At 41.3% G+C, this 21,974-nt stretch overlaps 1 protein-coding gene across 1 annotated transcript; it reads left to right on the top strand.

Moving 5' to 3' along the window:
* The first annotated feature begins 19,128 nt into the window (after window positions 1-19,128).
* Window positions 19,129-21,021, top strand: LOC123100508 (very-long-chain aldehyde decarbonylase GL1-10). Its single transcript, XM_044522431.1, has 4 exons — window positions 19,129-19,882; window positions 19,996-20,143; window positions 20,284-20,316; window positions 20,570-21,021. Exons 1-4 carry the CDS (start codon window positions 19,200-19,202, stop codon window positions 20,576-20,578), a joined length of 873 nt encoding a protein of 290 aa, XP_044378366.1. The 5' UTR covers window positions 19,129-19,199; the 3' UTR covers window positions 20,579-21,021.
* The last annotated feature ends 953 nt before the right edge of the window (window positions 21,022-21,974 follow it).

Raw genomic sequence — 21,974 nt, 5'->3', positions numbered from 1 at the left:
AAAAAATGAAAAAAATAAAAAACAAGAAAAGGAAAAGGAAACAAGAAATAAGAATATGAGGGGGAAGATGTAAGTTGACAGATCAGGCTAGTGGGTGTGATGGTTACCGCAACGTTGCTCGAAGCCTAGGTCGCTGGTTTAAAATTCATCAATTTTGGAAAAATTTCATCGAACTTGAAAAAAGTTCATCGATTTTGAAAAAAAAAATCACCGCTTTTGGAACAATGTTCACCGAATTTGAAAAAATGTTCATCAAATTTGATAAAAGTTCATCCATTTTAAAAAAGGTTCATCGAATTTGACAAAATTTCATCGATTTTGAAAAAAAGTTCATCGAATTTTAAAACAAAATCATCGAATTTGATAAAAAGTTCATCAAAATTGTAAAAAGGTCATCCATTTTGTAAAAAGTCGGTCAATTTTTTTCAAAAAGAGAGTAAGAATGAGAAAAAAGAAAAACTAAGAAAAAGAAAAGGAGACAACTGAGCAAAACCGTTTGAAAAAAGATTAAGTAATCAAATAAAAAAACTAATCTAGCACGTCCAAAGAGGTGACTGGGTGGTTATCGTTGTGTCCTTAGAAACATCAAGTCATTGGTTCGAATCCAACCTAGCGCACAACTTTTTGCTGGATTAAAATACAGAGTAGCGGGTGAAGGAAATATGCCCTAGAGGCAATAATAAAGTTGTTATTTATATTTCCTTATATCATGATAAATGTTTATTATTCATGCTAGAATTGTATTAACCGGAAACTTAGTACATGTGTGAATACATAGACAAACAGAGTGTCACTAGTATGCCTCTACTTGACTAGCTCGTTAATCAAAGATGGTTAAGTTTCCTAGCCATAGACATTAGTTGTCATTTGATGAATGGGATCACATCATTAGAGAATGATGTGATTAACAAGACCCATCCGTTAGCTTAGCACGATGATCGTTTAGTTTGTTGCTATTGCTTTCTTCATGACTTATACATGTTCCTATGACTATGAGATTATGCAACTCCCGAATACCGGAAGAACACTTAGTGTGCTATCAAACGTCACAATGTAACTGGGTGATTATAAAGATGCTCTACAGGTGTCTCCGATGGTGTTTGTTGAGTTGCCATAGATCGAGATTAGGATTTGTCACTCCGATTGTCGGAGAGGTATCTCTGGGCCCTCTCGGTAATGCACATCACTATAAGCCTTGCAAGCAATGTGACTAATGAGTTAGTTGCGGGATGATGCATTACAGAACGAGTAAAGAGAAAGGGGAGGGGGCCGACCCCCTTTCCTTCTCTCCCTCTTCCCCTTCCTTCCCCCTCCTAGTTGGACTAGGAAAGGGGGGAACCTACTCCTATTAGGAGTAGGATCCCCCCTTGGGGCGCACCCCATGAGGCCGGCCGGCCCCCTCCTCCACTCCTTTATATACGGGGGAGGGGCACCCCATAGACACACAAGTTGATTTCTTAGCCGTGTGCGGTGCCCCCCTCCACAGATTTCCACCTCGGTCATACTGTCGTAGTGCTTAGGCTAAGCCCTGCGTCGGTAACTTCATCATCACCGTCAACTCGCCGTCGTGCTGATGAAACTCTCCCTCGACCCCAGCTGGATCTAGAGTTCGTGGGACGTCACCGAGCTGAACGTGTGCAGATCACGGAGGTGCCGTGCGTTCGGTACTTGATCGGTTGGATCGCGAAGACATTCGACTACATCAACCGTGTTACTAAACGCTTCCGCTTTCGGTCTATGAGGGTACGTGGACACACTCTCCCCGCTTGTTGTTGTGCTTCTCCTAGGTAGATCTTGCGTGATCGTAGGATTTTTTTTGAAATACTACGTTCCCCAACAGCGGGCCGACCCAGCACGAGGCGCTGCAGGTGCCAGTTTGCGAAATGCATACAAACGGGCACCTGCAGCTAAATAGGAAACGCCGCTCCAAATTCCGTGCTCTTTTCCTTATGTGCTTTCTTGTTTCGGGATAAATATTCCCTACTTTCTTTGAGTCAGCCGGTTACTTATAAGGGGCCGAAGCCCATCACTCCACTGTCATCTGCACGTCACAAATCTGGAGGTCGATACTTGAAGGGAGGGATATAATGAAGCAGGGAATTATAAAGCGTATAGGTAATGGAGCCACCACAAGCATATGGAATGTGAACTGGCTACCGCAAGAAGGTATGTTAAAGCCACTAGTATGCCGTGTGGATGATCCACCACAGATGGGTTCAGAGCTCATAGATAGCTCAAACACACCATGGGATAGGCAGGGGATTCAGGGAGTGTTTTTGCCTTGTGACGCACAAGTAATTTTGCAAATACCCATCAGTTTGGGAACCATGGATGATTTTTGGTCTTGGCGTTACCAAAAATCAGGAATATGTAGTGTTCACTCAGCTTACAGGATGGTTGTGGAGACAAAGAAAAGGGGAGAATAATGGCTCAACCAAAGGGCAGGCACTTCAAATAATATGGTGATTCAAAGTGCATGGGTTCAACTCTCGAGGACCCAAGTACCAGCAAAAATAAGGGTGTTTCTTTGGCGACTAGCACAACAATCACTACCAATAGAGGATGTGCGTATGCATAGGAACATGGTGACTAGAAGCTCATGTCGTGTGTGCGGAATGGAGGATTCTTGGAGACATAGGCCTTGTTTGTTTGGGCTTTTGCTTATGCTTTTGCAGCTTTTTCACCTTGACCAAAAAGCCATAAAAGCTCTTAAATAGGTGCTTTTGGAGTTTTTATGGCTTCTGATGAATCAATATAACAATATTTAGCTCCAAAAACAATAAAAGCTCTAAAAGCACCTATTTAGGAGCTTCTATGGCTTTTTGGCCAAAGTGGAAAAGCTGCAAAAGCAAAAGTAAAAGCCAAAACAAACAGGGCCATAGTCTAGTCGAATGCACAAGGGCACGTCATGTGTGGGCTCTAATCGACCAGGACCTACTGGATCATATGATTGAGAATTCAGAACCTAATACTAGATGTTGGCTGTTTTCCATGTTGGAGCGTATTCCTCATGAGGCATTCGTAAGGATGACAGTGACTCTTTGGGAAAATATGGTCAGCAAGGAGGAAGTTCATACACAAAGGGATTAACCGGAGGCCACTATCTACTCACTTTTTTGTGACAAGTTTCATTGCAGAATTGGGAAATGTCAATCATGTAAAACCACCGCCTAGTTCTGGAAGCAACATGCGAGACAATGAAGCTGAGAGGAAATGGATCCCACCATCTCCTGGTAATGTGAAAATAAATTTGGATGCTTGTTTCTCCTCATGGAAATGTTGGTGCTGCAGCTGTGTGTAGGACCGAGTTCGGTGAATACTAGGGTTCCTCAGTGTTTGTTATAAGATGGCTTTCGGACCCATCATCACTTGGAGCAGTAGCATGTTGCCGAGAAGCGCTAGCTTTGGCAGAGGGTCTTGGACTGCAACAGATTCATATTGCTTCATACTACACGAACATTGTCAAACATATACATGACTATACAGGTGGTTGCTATGGTGAGTGATCAAGGACATAAAATCATGGAGCGAGTCTTTCAATTCTTGTGTTTTTTTCATGAGTCCAGAAAGTTGAACTATGAACCTCATGGTCTAGTTAGGCATGCATTTTCATTAGATTAGGGGCGACATATTTGGTTGGGGTCACCCCATGATTCGGTTGTATTACTTGTAATCTTGAACTTTGATCAATAAAAGCCTAGCAGAATTTTCTAAAAAAAGCTAACTCATCACCACCAAATCACTCAGCAGGAGGTGAATGACGCTCTGTTCTAGATGTTCCCCATCAAATCACCTGGCCCTGACGGTTTCCTCACACACTTTTTTCAGCGCCATTGGGGTGTGTGTGTGGGCAGGAAGTAACATAGATGGTGTTGCGTATAATTGAAGGTAATGAGTCGAGAGAATGCATAAATGAAACCATCTTAGTGCTAATCCCAAAGGTAAAAGATCCGACCCAGTTAACTCAATTCTGTCAAATTAGCTTATGCAATGTACTATATAAAATTGCCTCAAAAGTGACGTCGAACCATTTGAAATTGGAGTTGCCCGACATCATCTCTGTGGAAAAATCATCATTTCTTCATGGAAGGTTGACCACCGAAAACATAATTGCAACTTATAAATTTGTACATTTTATGATGAGAAACAGAGCGAAGAAAGTTCGGTCTTGTGCTCTTACGTTGGACATGATGAAGGATTTTGATAGGGTGGAGTGGTCATACCTACAAGCCATAATGCTTAAGTTGGGCTTCACCCAAAGGTGGGTGGACATTGTAATGGGCATGGCAGTAATGTTCAATGGCAAAAATTTACAACAACTTAGGCCTTCATGAGGCATCCGACAGTGGGATCCAATTTCCCCATACTTATTATTGTTAGCAGTAGAGGCCGTTTCGAGCTTGTTAAAATCTAGAGACAAGTCATCAAATCTTCATGGGCTACAGGCGGCACCCCGGAGTCGCATGTGAACCATTTATTGTTTGCAGATGACAACCTATTGTTTTTCATCGCTAATAGTGTGGCAGCAAATGAGGGAAACCGATTGTTGGATATATATTATCAAGCCACAAGACAACGAAAGAACTATGGTAAATCTTCCATCTTTTTCAGTAAAGGAGTTCCTAACAATGTCTGAACTGAAATAAATGGATTTCTTCAAGTACCTAATGAAACTTTGAATGATAAATACTTGGTTATGCCTTCGGATGTGGAATCTTCAAAAAACAGAGCATTCAAAATTTTGAAAGATAGATTTTGGAGAAAAATTCATAGGTGTATTAAGAAAACTCTGCCTACCATAGGCATGAAGGTATTGTTTGAATCCATGGTGCAAGCCATTCCAGTTTTTTCTATGTCTTGCTTCAAACTTCCTAGGGGGCTATGTGAACACCTCAATATGATCATAAGGAAGTTCTGGTGGGGCAGCAAGGATGGTTATCAAAAACCTAGCCGGGTTTCGTGGAAGGACATGACACAACCGAAAGCTATGGGTGGACTGGGTGGGTTTTAAGGATTTTGAGTTGTTCAATCTTGCGATGCTTGCTAAGCAGGGTTGGGAGATCCTACACAAGTGCACAAAAGCCTAGATATGGCATGGCAAAAATGGCCTTGCCGGCGTGGACACCCGACGCCACCAATATGGTGTCGTTGTTAAAAAATAGTGGCGGCGTTGGAGCCCATGTCAGTAGTATTCTACATGTTGATGGCGTGCCATGTGGACAACACCGGCAGTAAGATTATCTTACCACTGTCATGCCTTGTTGGCCCACGGCAACAAGTTTATATTTTACTAATAAAAATATACTCTACCTCACAAACTAAATAATATTACTTCACAAAGGTTACTAGCTAGTAAAAGAACTACATAATTCAATAGATGCTCATCAACTTAACAAGTTAAAATTCACAAAAGTTACTAGCTAGTTAAGGAACTACATAAGTCAACCTCACAAACTAAATAGTCTACTCTTGATCAAGGATTAGATTCAGCTGGCAAATCTTCTTTATATTGCTCTCTCCATCTTTTCTAAAATGAGCTATGTCCATCTTGAGCCCATTCCTATCTGCCTTGAGGAGTTTTCTCTCATGCTTTAGCTTATTCCTCTCCTCGATCAGCTTACTCGTATCATCCCTCAACTTATTAGTCTTCTTGAAGGGACCAACACTCTCGTTTACCAGCTGATGCCTCTTTGCCTTCAGCGAGGCATTCACGTGTTGTAGGCTCTTGATGGTACACTGATGAGCCTCTAACAGATGGTTGAGCATCTCCACATCGTGTACCTCTTCCTTGTTGCCTCCAGAATTGGCCATGACCTGATGCACTTTAATTTGTTAGACAAACAAATAAATAATGTTAGACAAATAAACATGGCAACTGAAGTTCATAGAGCATGGAAAATTCTATTCTTTTTATAGTTTTATGAGACCATGGCAATTTAAGTTCATGTCACATGACATTTGTTGTTTATGTATCATGGCAAATTATCTCTCTTTTGCAACAATGGCAAAAAACCACTTTCTAATGGAATATGGCAACTAAAGTTCATGCATAGAGCATGGTAAATGTAGCTTACGATTGAAAAATATGACAACAATAAAATAACAATATCTGAATAGTAATTTATAAATTTGGTTCATTGACTCTTCTGGTATAATGACTTATCCCCATAATGTTATCAAGCTTCGTGGACTAGTCTCATCTTGTTTCATGGTCCTAGCTAGTAATGACTCCTGAGATTTATCATCAAGTATTCAAGTTTAGTTGTCCTACCATGATGTGCTTGCTAACTAATCTTGACTTGTGTGGGGTGAAAAAAAGGAACAAGCTACTAATAACTTCATTGTAAGATAATTAGGTGACCATCTCCATCCCGGATGTCCGTGGCGCACGACGGCAAGGCGAATTATTTGTACAATAGCAATGTGCAGCTATATATCTCTTCGAGTTAGCTACAAAAGGTAGATAAAAGTGGATAACAAAACACTAGGATAGGAAAAAATGGCTGGGCAAAGGGGATTCTAATGATCCTTTGCAATGTCAATTGCACAACTGTTTTCTTACCTTTGCATCCAAGGATACACACAACCGTCTTCATTATATTATTCAACAAAATTTTAACCGATAGCAAAATGTCCCGTGAGTTGGGGTTTACCCCTAAACAAAAGACTAGATGCAAGATCTACAAGTAATTAAGATAGTTTTCATGTTATAATCTAAAATTCTTGCCTTGGGTGTGGCTAGAACCAACACGGCAACACCCATGTCATAATCTCCAAATCCAACTCCAACTCATAACAACTCCAACTCCAACTCATAACAAATCTATTCAAACTCCTAATTTTTCTTACTTAGTCAAACTAATTTTGCCTACTCACTTCACTACCAAACGGAAACCCTAGTGATGCAAATCAAATCAGGAGGGGATGAACTCACCGATGATTTTGTACAAAGGAGAAAGAAGGTGGGAGGGGATGAACTCACCAATGATTCATAGTCGATGTCGAGCCAAACCGAAACCTTAGCAGCCCGTTGTTTCCGTCGCCGTTGCTGAAAGCCTAGCAATGCAAATCAAATGAAATCAAATCAAATGGGTCAAGAGATAGGGCAGCGAGCGAGGGAGATGTAGATGTTCCTCGGCACTGGAGCCCGCTGAAAGTGGCCGCCGGAATCGGCCGGCGAAGAGGGGCGACAGAAAGGGGATCGACAGAGGAAAAGAGAGAGCGCGAGCAGAGACAAAGAGAGAGTGCGCGAGGTGGGGCGAGGGGGCCGTTGCCACGTTGGTTTGGCCCACTGCCTCCATCGCATTTTTGGGCTTGGCCCAATTCGCAATTTTTTTAACAAAAATAAATAAATTTCTTACTTTAATAAAAATAATACAATATTTCCACTAAAAACAAATTAGAGACTCATACTATAGCACAAAAAATGTCAGGATTTAATAAAATATAGTGAAACAATAATAATTATTATTTGAATTTATTAAAAGACTCAAAATAATATTAGCACTTCAATTAAATTAAAAACAATATTTTTACTTTAATAAAAGCAATTAAATGACAAAAATATATTTTTAAAATGTCAGCATTTCCAATTCAAATATTCTTACTTTCATAAAAGTAACTACAATATAATATAAAAATGGTCACCATTTCCAATGTGCACATTTACAAAATAATATTGTTAATTTAATAAATATAAGTCCTAGATTTCTCGCTAAAATATTTAATAAATACATAAACACATTTTAATCAATTAAGAATGAATAAAAACAAATAAAAGTAATTCCAAAAAATAGACCCTATGTCATATAGTGGTGATGTTGCAAACATGACACGACACAAGTAAACATAATAGTGTTGGCATTCCATGTTATGCGACGCCACGACTATATTACGCCTTTACCAACTATGGGTCCCACATGCAAGTGGCCTTGAACTATTTGCCAACGCCACCACTATGGTTTTAGTAACTTCGTACCAAAAATGCCAACGCCACCATTATTTGGAAGATATAGTACGTGGTGGCGTTGATTAAAAATGAGGCGGCACCAACAAAAGTTGTGGCTAGCCATGTTTCCACTAGTGCTACAACAACCTGAATCTTTGAGTGCCCTGATCCTCAAGAGTGTATACTTCCCAACTTTACTGATATTGCATGCACAAGTAGGTTCTCACCCAAGCCAAATTTGGAGATATATTATGGAAGGAGTGGAAGTCTTGAAACCAGGACTCATGAAGCACATTGGTCATGGGAATTCCACTGATGTTTGGTTGGACAACTGGATCCCTAGAGATGAAATGTTGCGATCATATGGCAGCAAAGTTGTGAATCCACCAAGGCTGGCGTTGTATTACTTCGATCATACTATGACCTCCTGGGACAAACAGAAGATCAAGCAGACTTTCATACCTATGGATGTCCCTGCAATCATGGTGCCCTCCTATGCACTTGGAACTTTGATGACTACTGGGCTTGGCAGTTTGAAAGAAACAGAAGTTTTTGGGTCCGTTCTACTTATAGGATGTTGGTGGTGACGAGGTAGTGAAGGGAGGCATGGCTGGATGGCGCCGCGGGACCCTACAGCTCGCGCACCGAGGAGAAAGCATGGAAACTTCATTGGAGTACTAAAGTACCAGATAAATAAGAATGTTCATGTGGCGCCTGGCTAAACAGTCCCTACACACTGAAGATGTGAGAGCACAACACAACATGTCCACCACAAGTTCTTGTGGTTTGTGTGGCTCACATGATTCGTGGATACATTCTCCACTTGACTGCTCAATGTCGAGATGCGTTTGGGCGTTGGAAGAAGGACGTATCGTTGATCAGATGATAGCCACAATGGAACCGAATGCAAAACTGTGGATTTTGATGCTCATGGCTAGTCTGTCACATAATAATTTTGTTCGCATGGGAGTCACCTTATGGGCAATTGGACGGGGCGGCGGAAAATTATCCATGAAGGAATCACACAAAGCCCACAAGCCACACACTTGTTTGTGAACCGATTCATCACAGAGCTAGAATTGATCCATGCAAAGCCATAGGTGAATTTACAAGGAGCCCCCCCGTCAGCTGGAGGCTAGATGCAAGACCCTCGGCACCACCAACGGGATATGCAAAGATTCATGTAGATGGTGGTGTGCTCCGAGGTTGAGGTGGGTCGGCGGCTCCAGTTTGTCGGGACGACACGCGTAACTATATTGGAAGCTCAGCTTCGGTTATTGATGGCCTAACGGATCCAGTTACGTTGAAAGCAGTCGCATGCAGGGAAGCTCTTACGTTGGCAGAGGACCTTCTTCTAAGCAACTTCATCATCTCATCTGATTGCAAGCAGGTGGTGAGTGACATAAAGAAGGGTAGGCAGGGCCCCTACGGGCCGGTGATTATAGAAACCAAACTTCGTGCATCTAGTTTCAGTTGTAATTTTAGTTTTGAAAGTCGCGCCGTCAATGGCGAGACTTATAGTCTAGCTAAGCACTCTCTTTCTCTCGGTCCACGGTGCCACGTCTGGTTGGCCAACCCTCATGATCCGATCTGTATCCCAGTTCATGTGTATTATCATCAATAAAGCTTAGCTTTGTCCTCCAAAAGCTGACTCAACTGGGAGGGGCATTTTGGCTCCCGGATGAAAAGTAATGCGGAGAAAATAGTAAATGTTTTCAAAAAATTCTGATTTTTTTGTGGATGTTAGCGTTAGTGTCGCAAGCATGATAATTTTCATGAGAAACCGAGCAGTAGTGTTTCGTCGCTGGAAAAAACAAATTTGGGGTGAAATTTTGGGGTAACATTTGGTGTTCATTTTTTTTTGCACAGGCCAAAATGCTTAACCTATTTGCCTCAAAATTTGCATGTAGTATTTGGATGTGACTAACAACACATAATTTTTTTGTCTTGATCTTTTTGACATTTCAAAAAATTATTTTTGGTCCCGGGAGCACGTGCTCCTGGGAGCCTAATTGAATTTCCGATATTATATTCTTATTCTTTGCATATTACCAAAAAAGTGCAATTCAAATGCAAAGTTGTGTGTATGTTTTTTCAATATTCTTTCTTCTTGAAGGGTAATACCAATGTCACTAATTCATTCTTTCTATGAATTTTTTTATTTTTTATGTTGTTTTAACTTTTATTTTATTTTCTTTCTTCTTTTAAGGTAATATCAATGCCACTAATTCGTTCTTTCTTAAAAATGTTTTCTTGTGAAAATTATACTATCATATGCTTATTCTTGCCTATTGTAAAAAGTGCAATATACATCTAAACTGTGTGGATTTTTTTACATTATTTCTTTCATTTTTTTGGTTTCTTTCCTCTTAAAGGGTTATCAATGCCATTAATTCATTTTTTCTTAAAAAACATTATTTATTCGTTTGTGATCGCCCGCCTGGTGCCCCGTCCGTCTAGCCTATAGTACCTTGTGCCGTGCCTCATGCGTGATCCGAGGAGAGAGAACCAACTGGCGACCGCACGGCCACGGGTGAATCCGGCCTTGATTTGTTTTCAATAACTTCACTTTAGCTATATCTCTATCTCTATATACTACTTAAAAAATAAGTACTTTTCTTTTTCCTGCCTAGCAGAACTCTTCGTCGACCAATTTTCTCCCTCCCCCATGTCACTCTATTGATTTTTTTTTCATTATGTCGGTTTTCTCCCACCACATCATATTTCATTGCACCTTTCAAATATGCCACTCAATCACATTAATTTACTTACTTTTTGTAGCACTACATAAACTTCACATTAATTAACTTACTTATATTTTGATATAACGTGAAATTACGCCGCTCAATTTCATGCCATATTTCACCGAAGCTTTCCGTATGCCGCTCGATCACATTAGTCTACTTACCATGCATGACTCAGGTTACTAAATTATTGAGATAAAGAAAAATTGGCCCCCGTGGCAGCGCGCGGCGTACCTAGTGTTAAAAAAATTTGACGCGGAAAACACACATTCCGTTAATCAACTGGTGCAGTAGAACAAAGTCTGGCATGTACTCCATCCAAATAGTGGACGACACTGCAACATGATAACCTAACTGCACAAAAGGATGTGCTACAGAGTAACAGGCTCTCCGGCACTAGAAAGAATCAAAATGAAGAATGCAGCTGCTTACTCCCCGAAACAGGACCCCAGCTCTGCTCGATCTGATTCACCGGAGTTTAGAGCTTGAACTAGGACCAGAGATTAAGATTCGAGCATGACTCTATGTACTCCCACATTGCCTGCACCTTCGAACACTGCAAGGCACACATCTGCCTCAGCTTTAAGGGCGTTATTGACATGCCTAAGCTTGCCAGCTCCAGCTGCAATGAACTCGCCTAAGTCCGATTGCAGGATATACCCGTACGCGCCATCGTTGGATCCTTGTTTAAAGGCCGCATTAAAATTCACTTTGACAAACTCCGGCTTAGGCCGTTCCCATTTCGATGTAGGAATGGCTGTCATAGAAGTTGGACTTACCATCTATCATGAACTCCATGATATGCTTCTGGATCGTGAAACAAACCTCATCAACAGTCCGCGCCTTTTCCCCTGCATATATTTTGGTACGAGTAGTCCTCCAGTCCCCAGGGATCACACTAGCTTGGTGCTGACCTTCACCACCGAGGAAGAGAATTGCTTCGACGACCGCGGCAACATTGGTTGCTCAAGAAACATCACCCTTGTCTCCTCCATATTCATTTGCCTTCAAACATGCTTTACAAACTTGCAGCAAAGAAGAGAATCGGGTGTCCAGCTCAACATGCTTGCTTTTGATGTTCATGAGCCTTGGCCGACTGTCATGCGCGAGCAGCCAGACGAAAACCCGCACTTTAGCAGGGAGCCGCAAGGCCCAAAGTTTGTTTCGTCTGGAAGAAACAAGCGTAGTGAGTCGAGCCGAGTCCCGGATCCTGTGGTGAGTCGAGTCCCGGATCCTCGACCCAAGCTGGTATACGGACTTCACGCTAAAGATCCCCTTGGTATCATAGTGCCATGCCAAGTGACCTTCCATGCCGTTGCAGAGGGGAATAGGCAAGGTATGCACAACATCTGCCGGCCCAAACAGATCATTTAGAAGCTCAGCGTCCCATTGCTCTATCGCCGGATTGATCAACTCTGCCACTTTCGTTGACAAAGCTTGGCCCCTGACAGAAGATGGGTACCTTGATGATCCCGTCGGGATCCAGGGATCCCTCCACATATCAATGGATTCACCATCCCCAAGATGTTTCTTCCTTTTTCTGTGTGTGTGTGTTCTTTACGTTTTAATCGGTTTTATTTGGTTTTAATTGTTTGTTTCTCACCTCTTTTCTGTCCATTTATTTACCGGTTTCATTGTTTTTAATACACAGCATGCATTTTTCATATATGCATGTAACATTTTTTACACACATAGAACACTTTTCAAATACGTGTTCTATTTTTGTTTTCAAAATATGTGTTTTTAATATTTTCTAATACATGTTAAACATTTTTCGAATGCATGTTCAATAGTTTTTTAATGCTATGAAACATTTTTTTAAACTATGCATCATATTCATTTAAAAAAACGTCAGATATGTTTTTCTCAATGGTACAAAACATTTTCAAATTTATAGAAACATTTTTTTCACATTGTATAAATATTTTTCAAAAATTTCATGATCATATAATTTTGAAACAGCGAAATTTTTAAAAATGCCAGTACATTGTTTTTTAATGGTACAAAACAATTTCTTTTCAATTGCATGAACATTTTTTTTACATTGTGTAATTGTTTCTTAAAAAATTCACATACAATCTTTGGAAAACTGCAGACATTTTTCAAATGGCACAATTGTTGTTTAGAATTTATCAATGTTTCTTGAACTAAGCTAACAATTTCTTCATACCGCATTAAAGTTTTTATATTCACATTTTTACATATTGAAATAAATTTAAGTTTTTTGATATGTGTATTTAAATATTTTCGAAAATATAAACAAAATAAAGAAAAGAACCAATGATAAAATGAGAAGAAAAATGAGAAGAAAATACCAGCAGGAAGACATTTGGGCCAGCTCAATAATTGCGAGGCAGCGCTTGAGGCAAGACTTCTTTCGGGGTTGCTATAAGCCACATATAGCCGCACGCGGTTTTGGAATCTTCCAGCCAATTTTAGGAATTTTCAATACCGTATTTTTGTCTATCGTTTTTTCTGTTTTCTCACATATTTTTTTTCTGCTCTTTAATTCTTTTTTGGATTTTATCTTTATTTTTTCTTCACTTTGATTCTTCCTTTGGCAAGTTCGTGAATATTTTCAGCATTTACTTATTTTTATTTTTTCCTTTTCTATAACATCCTTATTTATTTGTGAAACTTTATTAAATTTGCAAAGTTTGTCAAATTGATCAACATTTCTAAAATCCATGTCCATTTCTAAAATTTACAAACAGTTTACAAATATGTTAAGATTTTCAAAATTTTGGCATTTATAAAATTAATTGAACATTGTTAAGTTCACAGAAAGTTTCTTTTTTCATTTGCGAACATTTGTTCAACTGCGTGAACATTTCTTAAAAATCAAGAGTAAAAAAAAGCGTCCACTCACAGGAAATCCCTCTCAGTTGTATAATAGTTCGGTATCCTACAATGTTTTCCATTCCTCTGTGTGAATAGTTTAAAGGGATCATTTTCTATTTTTTGCTTGGGGAAGATATGCCCTATTTTAAAGAATTAGATCTCCATACTTTGGGGTGTAGTAAGTCAATTATAATCTTTATCACCAGCTTGAAATCGTGAATACTTTTAGATTCATTAATATTTTTTAAAGTCGTGAACATTCTTATACCCACGAAATTTTTATAAATTTACAAACATTTCTTTGAAATTCTAGAATATTTTTAAATCCAAAAATCAAATTTGTGAATGATGAATCTATTAAAAAATCATAGTCCCGCCGTCCGTATTAATTGACGCTGGTTTAGAACAATGTTGCACTAACTTTGTACTAATCCAATGCCAAGTTATATTGATCGGTGTGAGTACTTGTTTTTTTTTCATACAAGCAGGTAGATTCTTTTTTGCATGAACGAGATAGAAAAACAATAGCAAGCCACCAATGAATAGCTTAGCGAGTGAGCGATCAAACGAACGTCCAAGCGAGCAAGAAAAGAAAATACGAGTGACCGTGCTGCTGAGAGGAGAGAGCGTGCGTAGGGAGCATAAGAATGGCAGCAATTTGACGCCTGAAGCAGTGCAGCGAGCACAAAACAATGATCACTCAAATGGGCTTATCGAAAGTCATGGCCTAGGAAGGCGCACACAGGGGACAATTAGCCTACGCAAAAATGAATATGTTTCATTTGGAATGCCATATTGTTGTAGAAACTAAAATTCTATTTAGAAAATCATTTTACAATTTTTTTATGACAGTTAAAAAACAATAAGAAACACTTGTTTATGTGAATAAAAAAATATTCATGTATTTTTAAAAATGTTAATGTGATTTAAATGGTTTTTGTGCCTTTAGAAAAATGATGATATTTGAAAAAGTGTTCACACAATAAAAGACAAAATTACATTTGAAAAAACTTATGCCCTCTATTGAAATTAATATTTATCATGTATTTTTCAAAAAAATGTTCATCACCTATCATGTATAATGAATGTTCATTGCGTTTCTAAATTTTTTTCATGTGAATTTTAAAAATATGTTAATATAGTTCTTAAAAAATGAAAAAATAAACAAAATTATTGGGGAAAACATGTCCACATTTTTTCGAAGAGTTTTTTACGTTTTGAAACGAAAATTGTTCGTGTAATTTCGATAAAATGGATTAAGCTATTTTGAAAACTGTTCACACTGCTTGTATAAAATGTTTAAGTACTTTAAGTAAGCATTTCCTATAATTTAAAAGTTTTTGTGCATCTTCTTTCATGTAGTTTTTAGAAGTGCTCACACAATTAAAAAATGCTTAAGTATTTGCATATAAACATATTTATATAATTGGAAAATCAGAAGAGAAAACTGGACATAAATAAAATAAAATACATAAACAAAAAAGAACTAAAGAAGAAACACAATAGGAAATGGAAAATGCAGAGAATGAAGGGGAAAAGAGAAGCATAAAAACAACAGAAAAACATGGAAACAAAAAAACAACAATGTTATCCTTCCCCGCGTCGAACCCCTAAAGTTGAGAAAATGCTCCTCTTTCTTCTACATTTCTTCGAGGTTACTAATCCATTATCACAAACTCATACTCCTCATCACCGCTGACGAATCGAGGACCTCATTGTAAATAAACTCATCACGTGACAAGGCACTCGGCAGGCGCAACCCGCAACGGTGGCCTGGAAGCAGCCCATCTTGACAGCGACGCACACCATCGATTGATTGGAGGCACGCATGTAGTACTGCGCTATGAATTGATTCGATTCGTAGCCTCCAAAGAAAGAATTGATTGGATAGACGTGCGCATGTTCATGATCTTCTACTCACATCCTCTCTTAGGATTAGACGGCCTCGCCATCGAGTCATCGCGAGTTGCCATGCCGCGCGTCTTTACCTTGGTGCTCGCTCCCTCACACATACACATCGCTGAAAACTAAAAGAAAATGATACGACACGTTTGTAAGTAAGCATATATATCGTATTCTTTTTGGTGGGGGTATATATCATAATTTTTTTGTCTAATTCTAGTTTTTCAAATTATATGGGTAGGTTTTAAAATTTAAAGGTATTATAATTGGGAATTGGAGTGCCGCAACTTGCCAAATTTTCTTAGTATTATCTGTTTGGTTTATTGCTCGACTGCAAGACAAGAGTATAATACAATGTCGAGTAAGTTTAACTTCATAACCAATGAACGGTCCATTTTAGTAAGATTTTTTACCCGCAAACATCTAAGTTATTGAGTATTTTTTTCCATTCATGTATAATATGGATTTGGAGTCGCCGGTGTATAGTATATAAGTGGACACTGGACGTTTTTTTCTGGGTCCGTCCCTGCTTCACTAGCGTGATGAGATTAATCTTTTCGCGTTCTCTTTGTCACGCATGAATGGACCGTATGGGTCTATGTGATTCTTTCTAGAAATCATTGAAAATAAGGAATGAGCTAGATCTTTTTTTTTTTGGACATGATAAATGGGCTAGATCTAATAATTCTAACGTTCTCATCACTGAGTAACTCTCTATTAAACGTACAGCTGGTACGAGGATTGTGGTTTATATACTTCGGAAAAGTAGGTACTACCTACACCTTCTGTCACATGTCTCTCTATGCGGTAGCTCGTTGGAGCCTAGAGATCTTCAAAAGCCGCTATGAGCGAGCCAGATACATCAAGAATGGACTTGCATGGTGATAAATTACTGCTGCCGAATGTAGCTACAACGAACTATTGCATCCCGGCTAGCTGGCCGGTCCCTTCACACAAACGCTGTTAAGTATAGTATTAACAACGTAACCCATACGTAGACGGTGGTTGATGATGGTCGACAGTGTTGTTGGCTACACGTCAGTTTCATGGGGCTGATTATTGCACAGTCGTCTGAATTTTTGTTCCCGACAGTCAATTTTTTTGGGGACCATCCGATCTGCATGCGACGGTCCGAAGCCCTTCTTCCTCTGTCGACGGCACTGTTGGAGCCGCGTCGTCCCCGCCTCTGGTGAGTTCCTGGCGAGCCTCGTCTGGAATAGCACGGCCGCGTCCCCCTCTCGCGCCGCGGAGCTGCGTTGAAACGCGTTGTTAATTCTAGCCCATCGAAGCAGCTAAGCTATAGCTTCAAAAACCGCTCCGTTTCAAAAAAAAAAAGCTTCAAAAACCGAGGGCCCGAAATGATCGAGATCATACCGGCGTGTATGAGCAAAACTAATTACAAACAAATTCGCCGAAAACGATAACTAGGCAACTGGCTATGGTCTGGTACTCTGGTCCTCACGGCACGGCCGGCCGGACACGTCGCCGGGGCCGGAGCTGGGTTGGTGCGTCAACGTCGGCTTGGTGGGCGTACCCTACGGAGGCAGGCAGTTGCGAGCACATGCATATGCATGTATGACGAGCGACTGTTAGGTGAACAAAATGTACCCAAGTCCCTGAACTTGCACATCATGTGATGGTTTAGTCTTTATACTTGCAAAAGTGGATTGGCCAGTCCCTGAACTTGCAACAGATGTGCAAGTTTAGTCCAGGGCCAATCACGTGAAGCCAAGTGGACGAGCTGGTCAGCGCTGCACCTTTTGCAATTAGGCCCCTGCCTTTTCCCTCTATCCACCTACAGTACACCACAATTAGGCCCCAGCGAGGAACCAACTGCAGGTAGATTAGATTCTCCCCATTGATGATGAACGATGGATGTAGTGCATCATCCACAGCAAAGCAAATCTAGATGGAGTGTCATCTATACCTATTTTAACCAGAACACCCGTGCACTTACGGGTTCCAAGAAAACAATCAAGAACACAGATTATGATAGAACATGTGAAGTAGCAAAAAAATCTCTATACAAAGATGATAACATGTGTACCAGACTATCTCACATAGGTTGAATTCCTTCGGTGGTTAAACAGACCAAATGCCCTCACAAATCATGACAAGAGTACAGTATACAAACTGCAAGTAGCACAGGAGAAGGGCACCTACTAGTTAGGATCGAAACTATAGCATGATCGATGCAAAGAAGCGTTTTTTTTCCTAAAACGGCAGCAGAAACAAACTTTCTTCAGGCTTTGTAACAGTTCAGCAATCAAGAAGATAAATAATGTGGTCAATGGAGGTTTAGTGAGTAGTCGATGAATTCGATGAAGAAAGCAAGTTTCAGTTCAGTCAGACAGAAGAACACACAAGTTTCAGAGTTGAAAACTCTTCCCTTCTTCAGAATTCGACCAGACTGAACGGCTCCTCACTGCCATTCTTTCTGCAGAAACTTAGTCCTTTGTCAAATTGAAACAACACAATCTGACAGATTGACAGATAGATACTAATTCAATTCAGGCAGAAAAGCAACTACTTTCTTCATCAGACCAACTTATGTGCAGCTCGAACTTGATAAAAAACATCACCGAAGGCTAAAAACTCTTCTCTTTTTCTTTAGAAATTGATGGCACATCCCTGAAGAAACAGTTCCTCGCTGCCGTTACTTTCTGTAGAAAGTTACTACTACTTGTCAACCTGAAACAAAACATCTCACGGATAGAAGGATGCAAATCCAATTCATTCAGGCACGAGCACAACAACTTTCTTTAGGCGACCTGAAATTTTATCACAGGGAAGTTTCAGCTCCAACCGAAGGCTAAAAAACTCTTCTCTTTTTCTTCAGAAATTGATGGCACATCCCTGAAGAAACAGTTCCTCGCCGCCGTTACTTTCTGGATTCTTCGCTGTATTTGTATTGTACCATACATATTATGATTTTTCTTTGCACGTGATATTGCCCTTTTGGGGCAAAAAACTGTAATGTTTGTGAATAATGCCGCTTTTGCTGCTGCTTGTAATTTATGTTAATTCAGCGTCATCTAGACATCACTACTGGTGATCGAAATATTTTGTAATCCTTCATTTCCTCGGATCTTTATCATGCTAGTGCGTATACAGTTCTTGTACATTTTGTTCTTCCGTAACTTTTCAGGTCGATGATCAGCCGGCTGTTCGGCGCCGCCATGTTTCTGAGCTGGTCGGCTGGAGGAGACAAAATAAATCCAGGTGTTTTCAATTATGGTGTACTGCGGGTAGATAGAGGGAAAAGGCAGGGGCCTAATTGCAAAAGGTGCAGCGCTGACCAGCTCGTCCACTTGGCGTCCACTTGGCTTCACGTGATTGGCCCTGGACTAAACTTGCACATCTTTTGCAAGTTCAGAGACTGCCCAATCCACTTTTGCAAGTATAAGGACTAAACCATCACATGATGTGCAAGTTCAGGGACTTGGGGTGCTATTACCTCATAAACATGGCACTCAGCCTACTGTCCTAGGTTGGGTACTACCTAGTACAGTTTTTCACTTTTCACTTTTCTTTCCATGACAGACCAACCGTCGTAGCTCACCATCACCGTCCTGGGCCGGGCATGCATGCGACGTGCGTGCATGCATGCCATCCTCACCGCACATGCCTTACGTCACCTGTGCTGTCGACAGAGACCAGCCGGCGCCTACCACAAAACGGCTCGAGCGCTAGCTCAACTGCAAAAAACCCAGGAAACATTTGACGCCGAACGTATCATCCACCACACCACACTCCCGTCGCCGATGCTGCCATACGCGACGGCGCCGGAGGCGGAGGCGGCGCTGGGCCGCGCCATGACGCGCGCCGAGGCGGCCTGGCTCCGCTACTCCGCGTCCATGCCCGACCACCTGCTCTACTGCCACAACGTCGCCATCCTCCTCCTCCTCTACACCCTCGCGCCGCTCCCCCTCGCGCTGCTCGAGCTCCGCGCCCGCGCCGCTCCGGACGGCGTCGCCGCCGCCGTGATGAGGCCGTCCACGTACAAGCTGCAGCCGCGGGCGCACCTCCCCCCCGCTGCGTTCGTGCGCTGCTACCTGGACACCGGCCGCGTCTTGCTCCTCACCGTCGGCGCGCTCAGCCTTGTCTCCTACCCGGCCGTCAAGATGGTCGGCATCCGCACGGGGCTGCCGCTGCCGTCGGCCGGGGAGGTGGCGGCGCAGATGCTGGTCTACCTGCTGGTGGAGGACTACCTCGGCTACTGGATCCACAGGCTGCTGCACACCAGGTGGGGCTACGACAACATCCACCGCGTCCACCACGAGTTCACGGCGCCCTTCGGATACGCCGCGCCCTACGTGCACTGGGCCGAGGTCCTCATCCTCGGCGTCCCCGCGTTCACCGGCCCCGCCATCGTGCCCTGCCACATGACCACCCTCTGGCTCTGGTTCCTCCTACGCCACCTAGAGGCCATCGACATCCACAGCGGGTAACTCCACGTTAACTACTACCTATAAGCAACGCTAGCTAGCATGCATCATGCTACTTCTTACCATAAATAAATAAAATCAACCAAACTGATACTGCTTGATGAGAATGCAGGTTCAACTTTCCATTCAACCCGACAAAGCTTATCCCATTCTATGGAGGGGCCGACCACCATGACTACCATCATCGTGTGGGTGGTCAGAGCCAGAGCAACTTCTCTTCTGTTTTCACCTTCTGCGACCATTTGTACGGGACGGATAAAGTAAGATCACTGCTATTAATTTATTATTTGCTATGCAAATGTGTTTAATTGACTCCAGTAGTTATTAGGATTGAGTGGGTTGACAAACAAGAAAAGGACAATTAATGATCATCACCTCGTGTGCCATCTTATTGTTTCAGGGCTACCGATACCATAAGGCAAGCCTAGAAAAGGTACGTACAGTGCGACGCAATTTGCTTCATCCTCTATATATCTATCCTAGAACAAGCATCTTTTTTATATAAATATAGAACACAAGCATTTGCTAATTTTCTATCTATGATAATTAATTAATTAACAGAGAATAACTAACTATATTTATCGATTATTAAGTAGCCTAGAATAAAAAGGGGTTATTATATGGTAAGGTGGCCTTGAATTTGGAGGTTTGTATTTCACTGTTTGTTCCTTTTGTGATGTGCTCAGGCTTGCTGAAAGGGATAACGAGACTAAATTGCAGAAACGTGTGTAGGAGCTGATGAAGGTTGCGGCAACTGTAGCAGGGCAGAGGACCGAAGCTTGTTCGTTTGATGGTCCTGGAGTTGACATCCTTGTTGATGCCTGCGCCACTATATATCTGCCTTGATTCCATGTTTTTGTGTGTGTAAATTCTCGAGTCTAGTTTCATATTCTAGTTATTTGTTGTGTACCATGTTGAAATCTTTGGTTGTTGTTGCTAGTATGGTGGTAGCAAGTTTTTCTCTCGTAGCGAGTGTTTCAATGGCGAGCACCCGCAGTGGATTTCCTGCCAATGCCCCGACTCATTGCTCTCTTTCCTTGCCTCCTCTTTTGCTGTAATCCAAAAAATTTATTTTCATTAAGCAATTAACAGGAAGGGGTATGACCAGTTGGGAAAACTGGTCCGATTTACTATTCCATTTCATTTGTCACGAAAATAAATTCACCATATATTTTCTCATAATTATTCACTGACATTTGCATACAAATATTAACTACAATGGTTGTTCATCAGAGGCAATTCAGAATTTGAAATATAGACAATACAACAAGATTTACTAGCATATTTTACTTTTGAAGAGAGAAGATGATGACATATATTCGCTGTTAATTATGTAAAAACTGCACATATTTATTGTTTCATATTTTGATCAATATAATGTGTAGCTAAAGAATTAGCAGTGACAAACCAACGTAGGGCACTATGTTGGTTTGCTAGCAAAGCCGTTCCTTATGACACGAAGCATTTTGTCGCCTTCCCCTTAGCGGCTAGGGCAAATTCTTTACTCCAGGCTTCGTTGGCGCGTCTGTGGATTCACCTCCCCTTTGTCGTCCGCTCTAGTGGCCGGTGGCAGGGAAGGGAATCCTGGTGCCTCCACTCCGGCTAGTAATTTAGGTTGGCGTCTTTTAGTCCTCGCAGGTGCGACACATGATTTGATGTCGTCACGTCTTCTTCTTCGAGTTTGTCTTTCGGGATGCGATTCTCCTTGAATTTGTCCGTTTGGACGTAGTCGATGGAGAACCAACATAGATTCCGATTATCTCATTCAGGCGGCGAGGTTAATAGTTCTCGTCATGCGTGTGTCATGGCGAGATTTGATGCCAGGTGCTTCATACCTATTCAAAGGTTCAACGGCGACGACTGTGGCACCAGGGTGCTGGTGTTTAGGCTTTCTAGCTGTCATTGGGAAGGTCAAGCAGTCTTCGGTAGGGTGCAGCGACAACAACGCGTCGACGCTGGTTCTGATTGCGATAGTGGTCGTTATGTGGTCTAGTGACCTCATGTAACTTTTATCATGTTTTTGGTGGTTTGTACTTTCGATGACCTTTTAAAATTGACCCGGATCTTTTTCAGAAAAAAAAACACAAACCA

The sequence above is a fragment of the Triticum aestivum genome, chromosome 4D, assembly GCF_018294505.1.
Source record: "Triticum aestivum cultivar Chinese Spring chromosome 4D, IWGSC CS RefSeq v2.1, whole genome shotgun sequence".
In the NCBI taxonomy this organism is placed as follows: domain Eukaryota; kingdom Viridiplantae; phylum Streptophyta; class Magnoliopsida; order Poales; family Poaceae; genus Triticum; species Triticum aestivum.
This window is presented reverse-complemented; position numbering and strand designations above follow the sequence as displayed.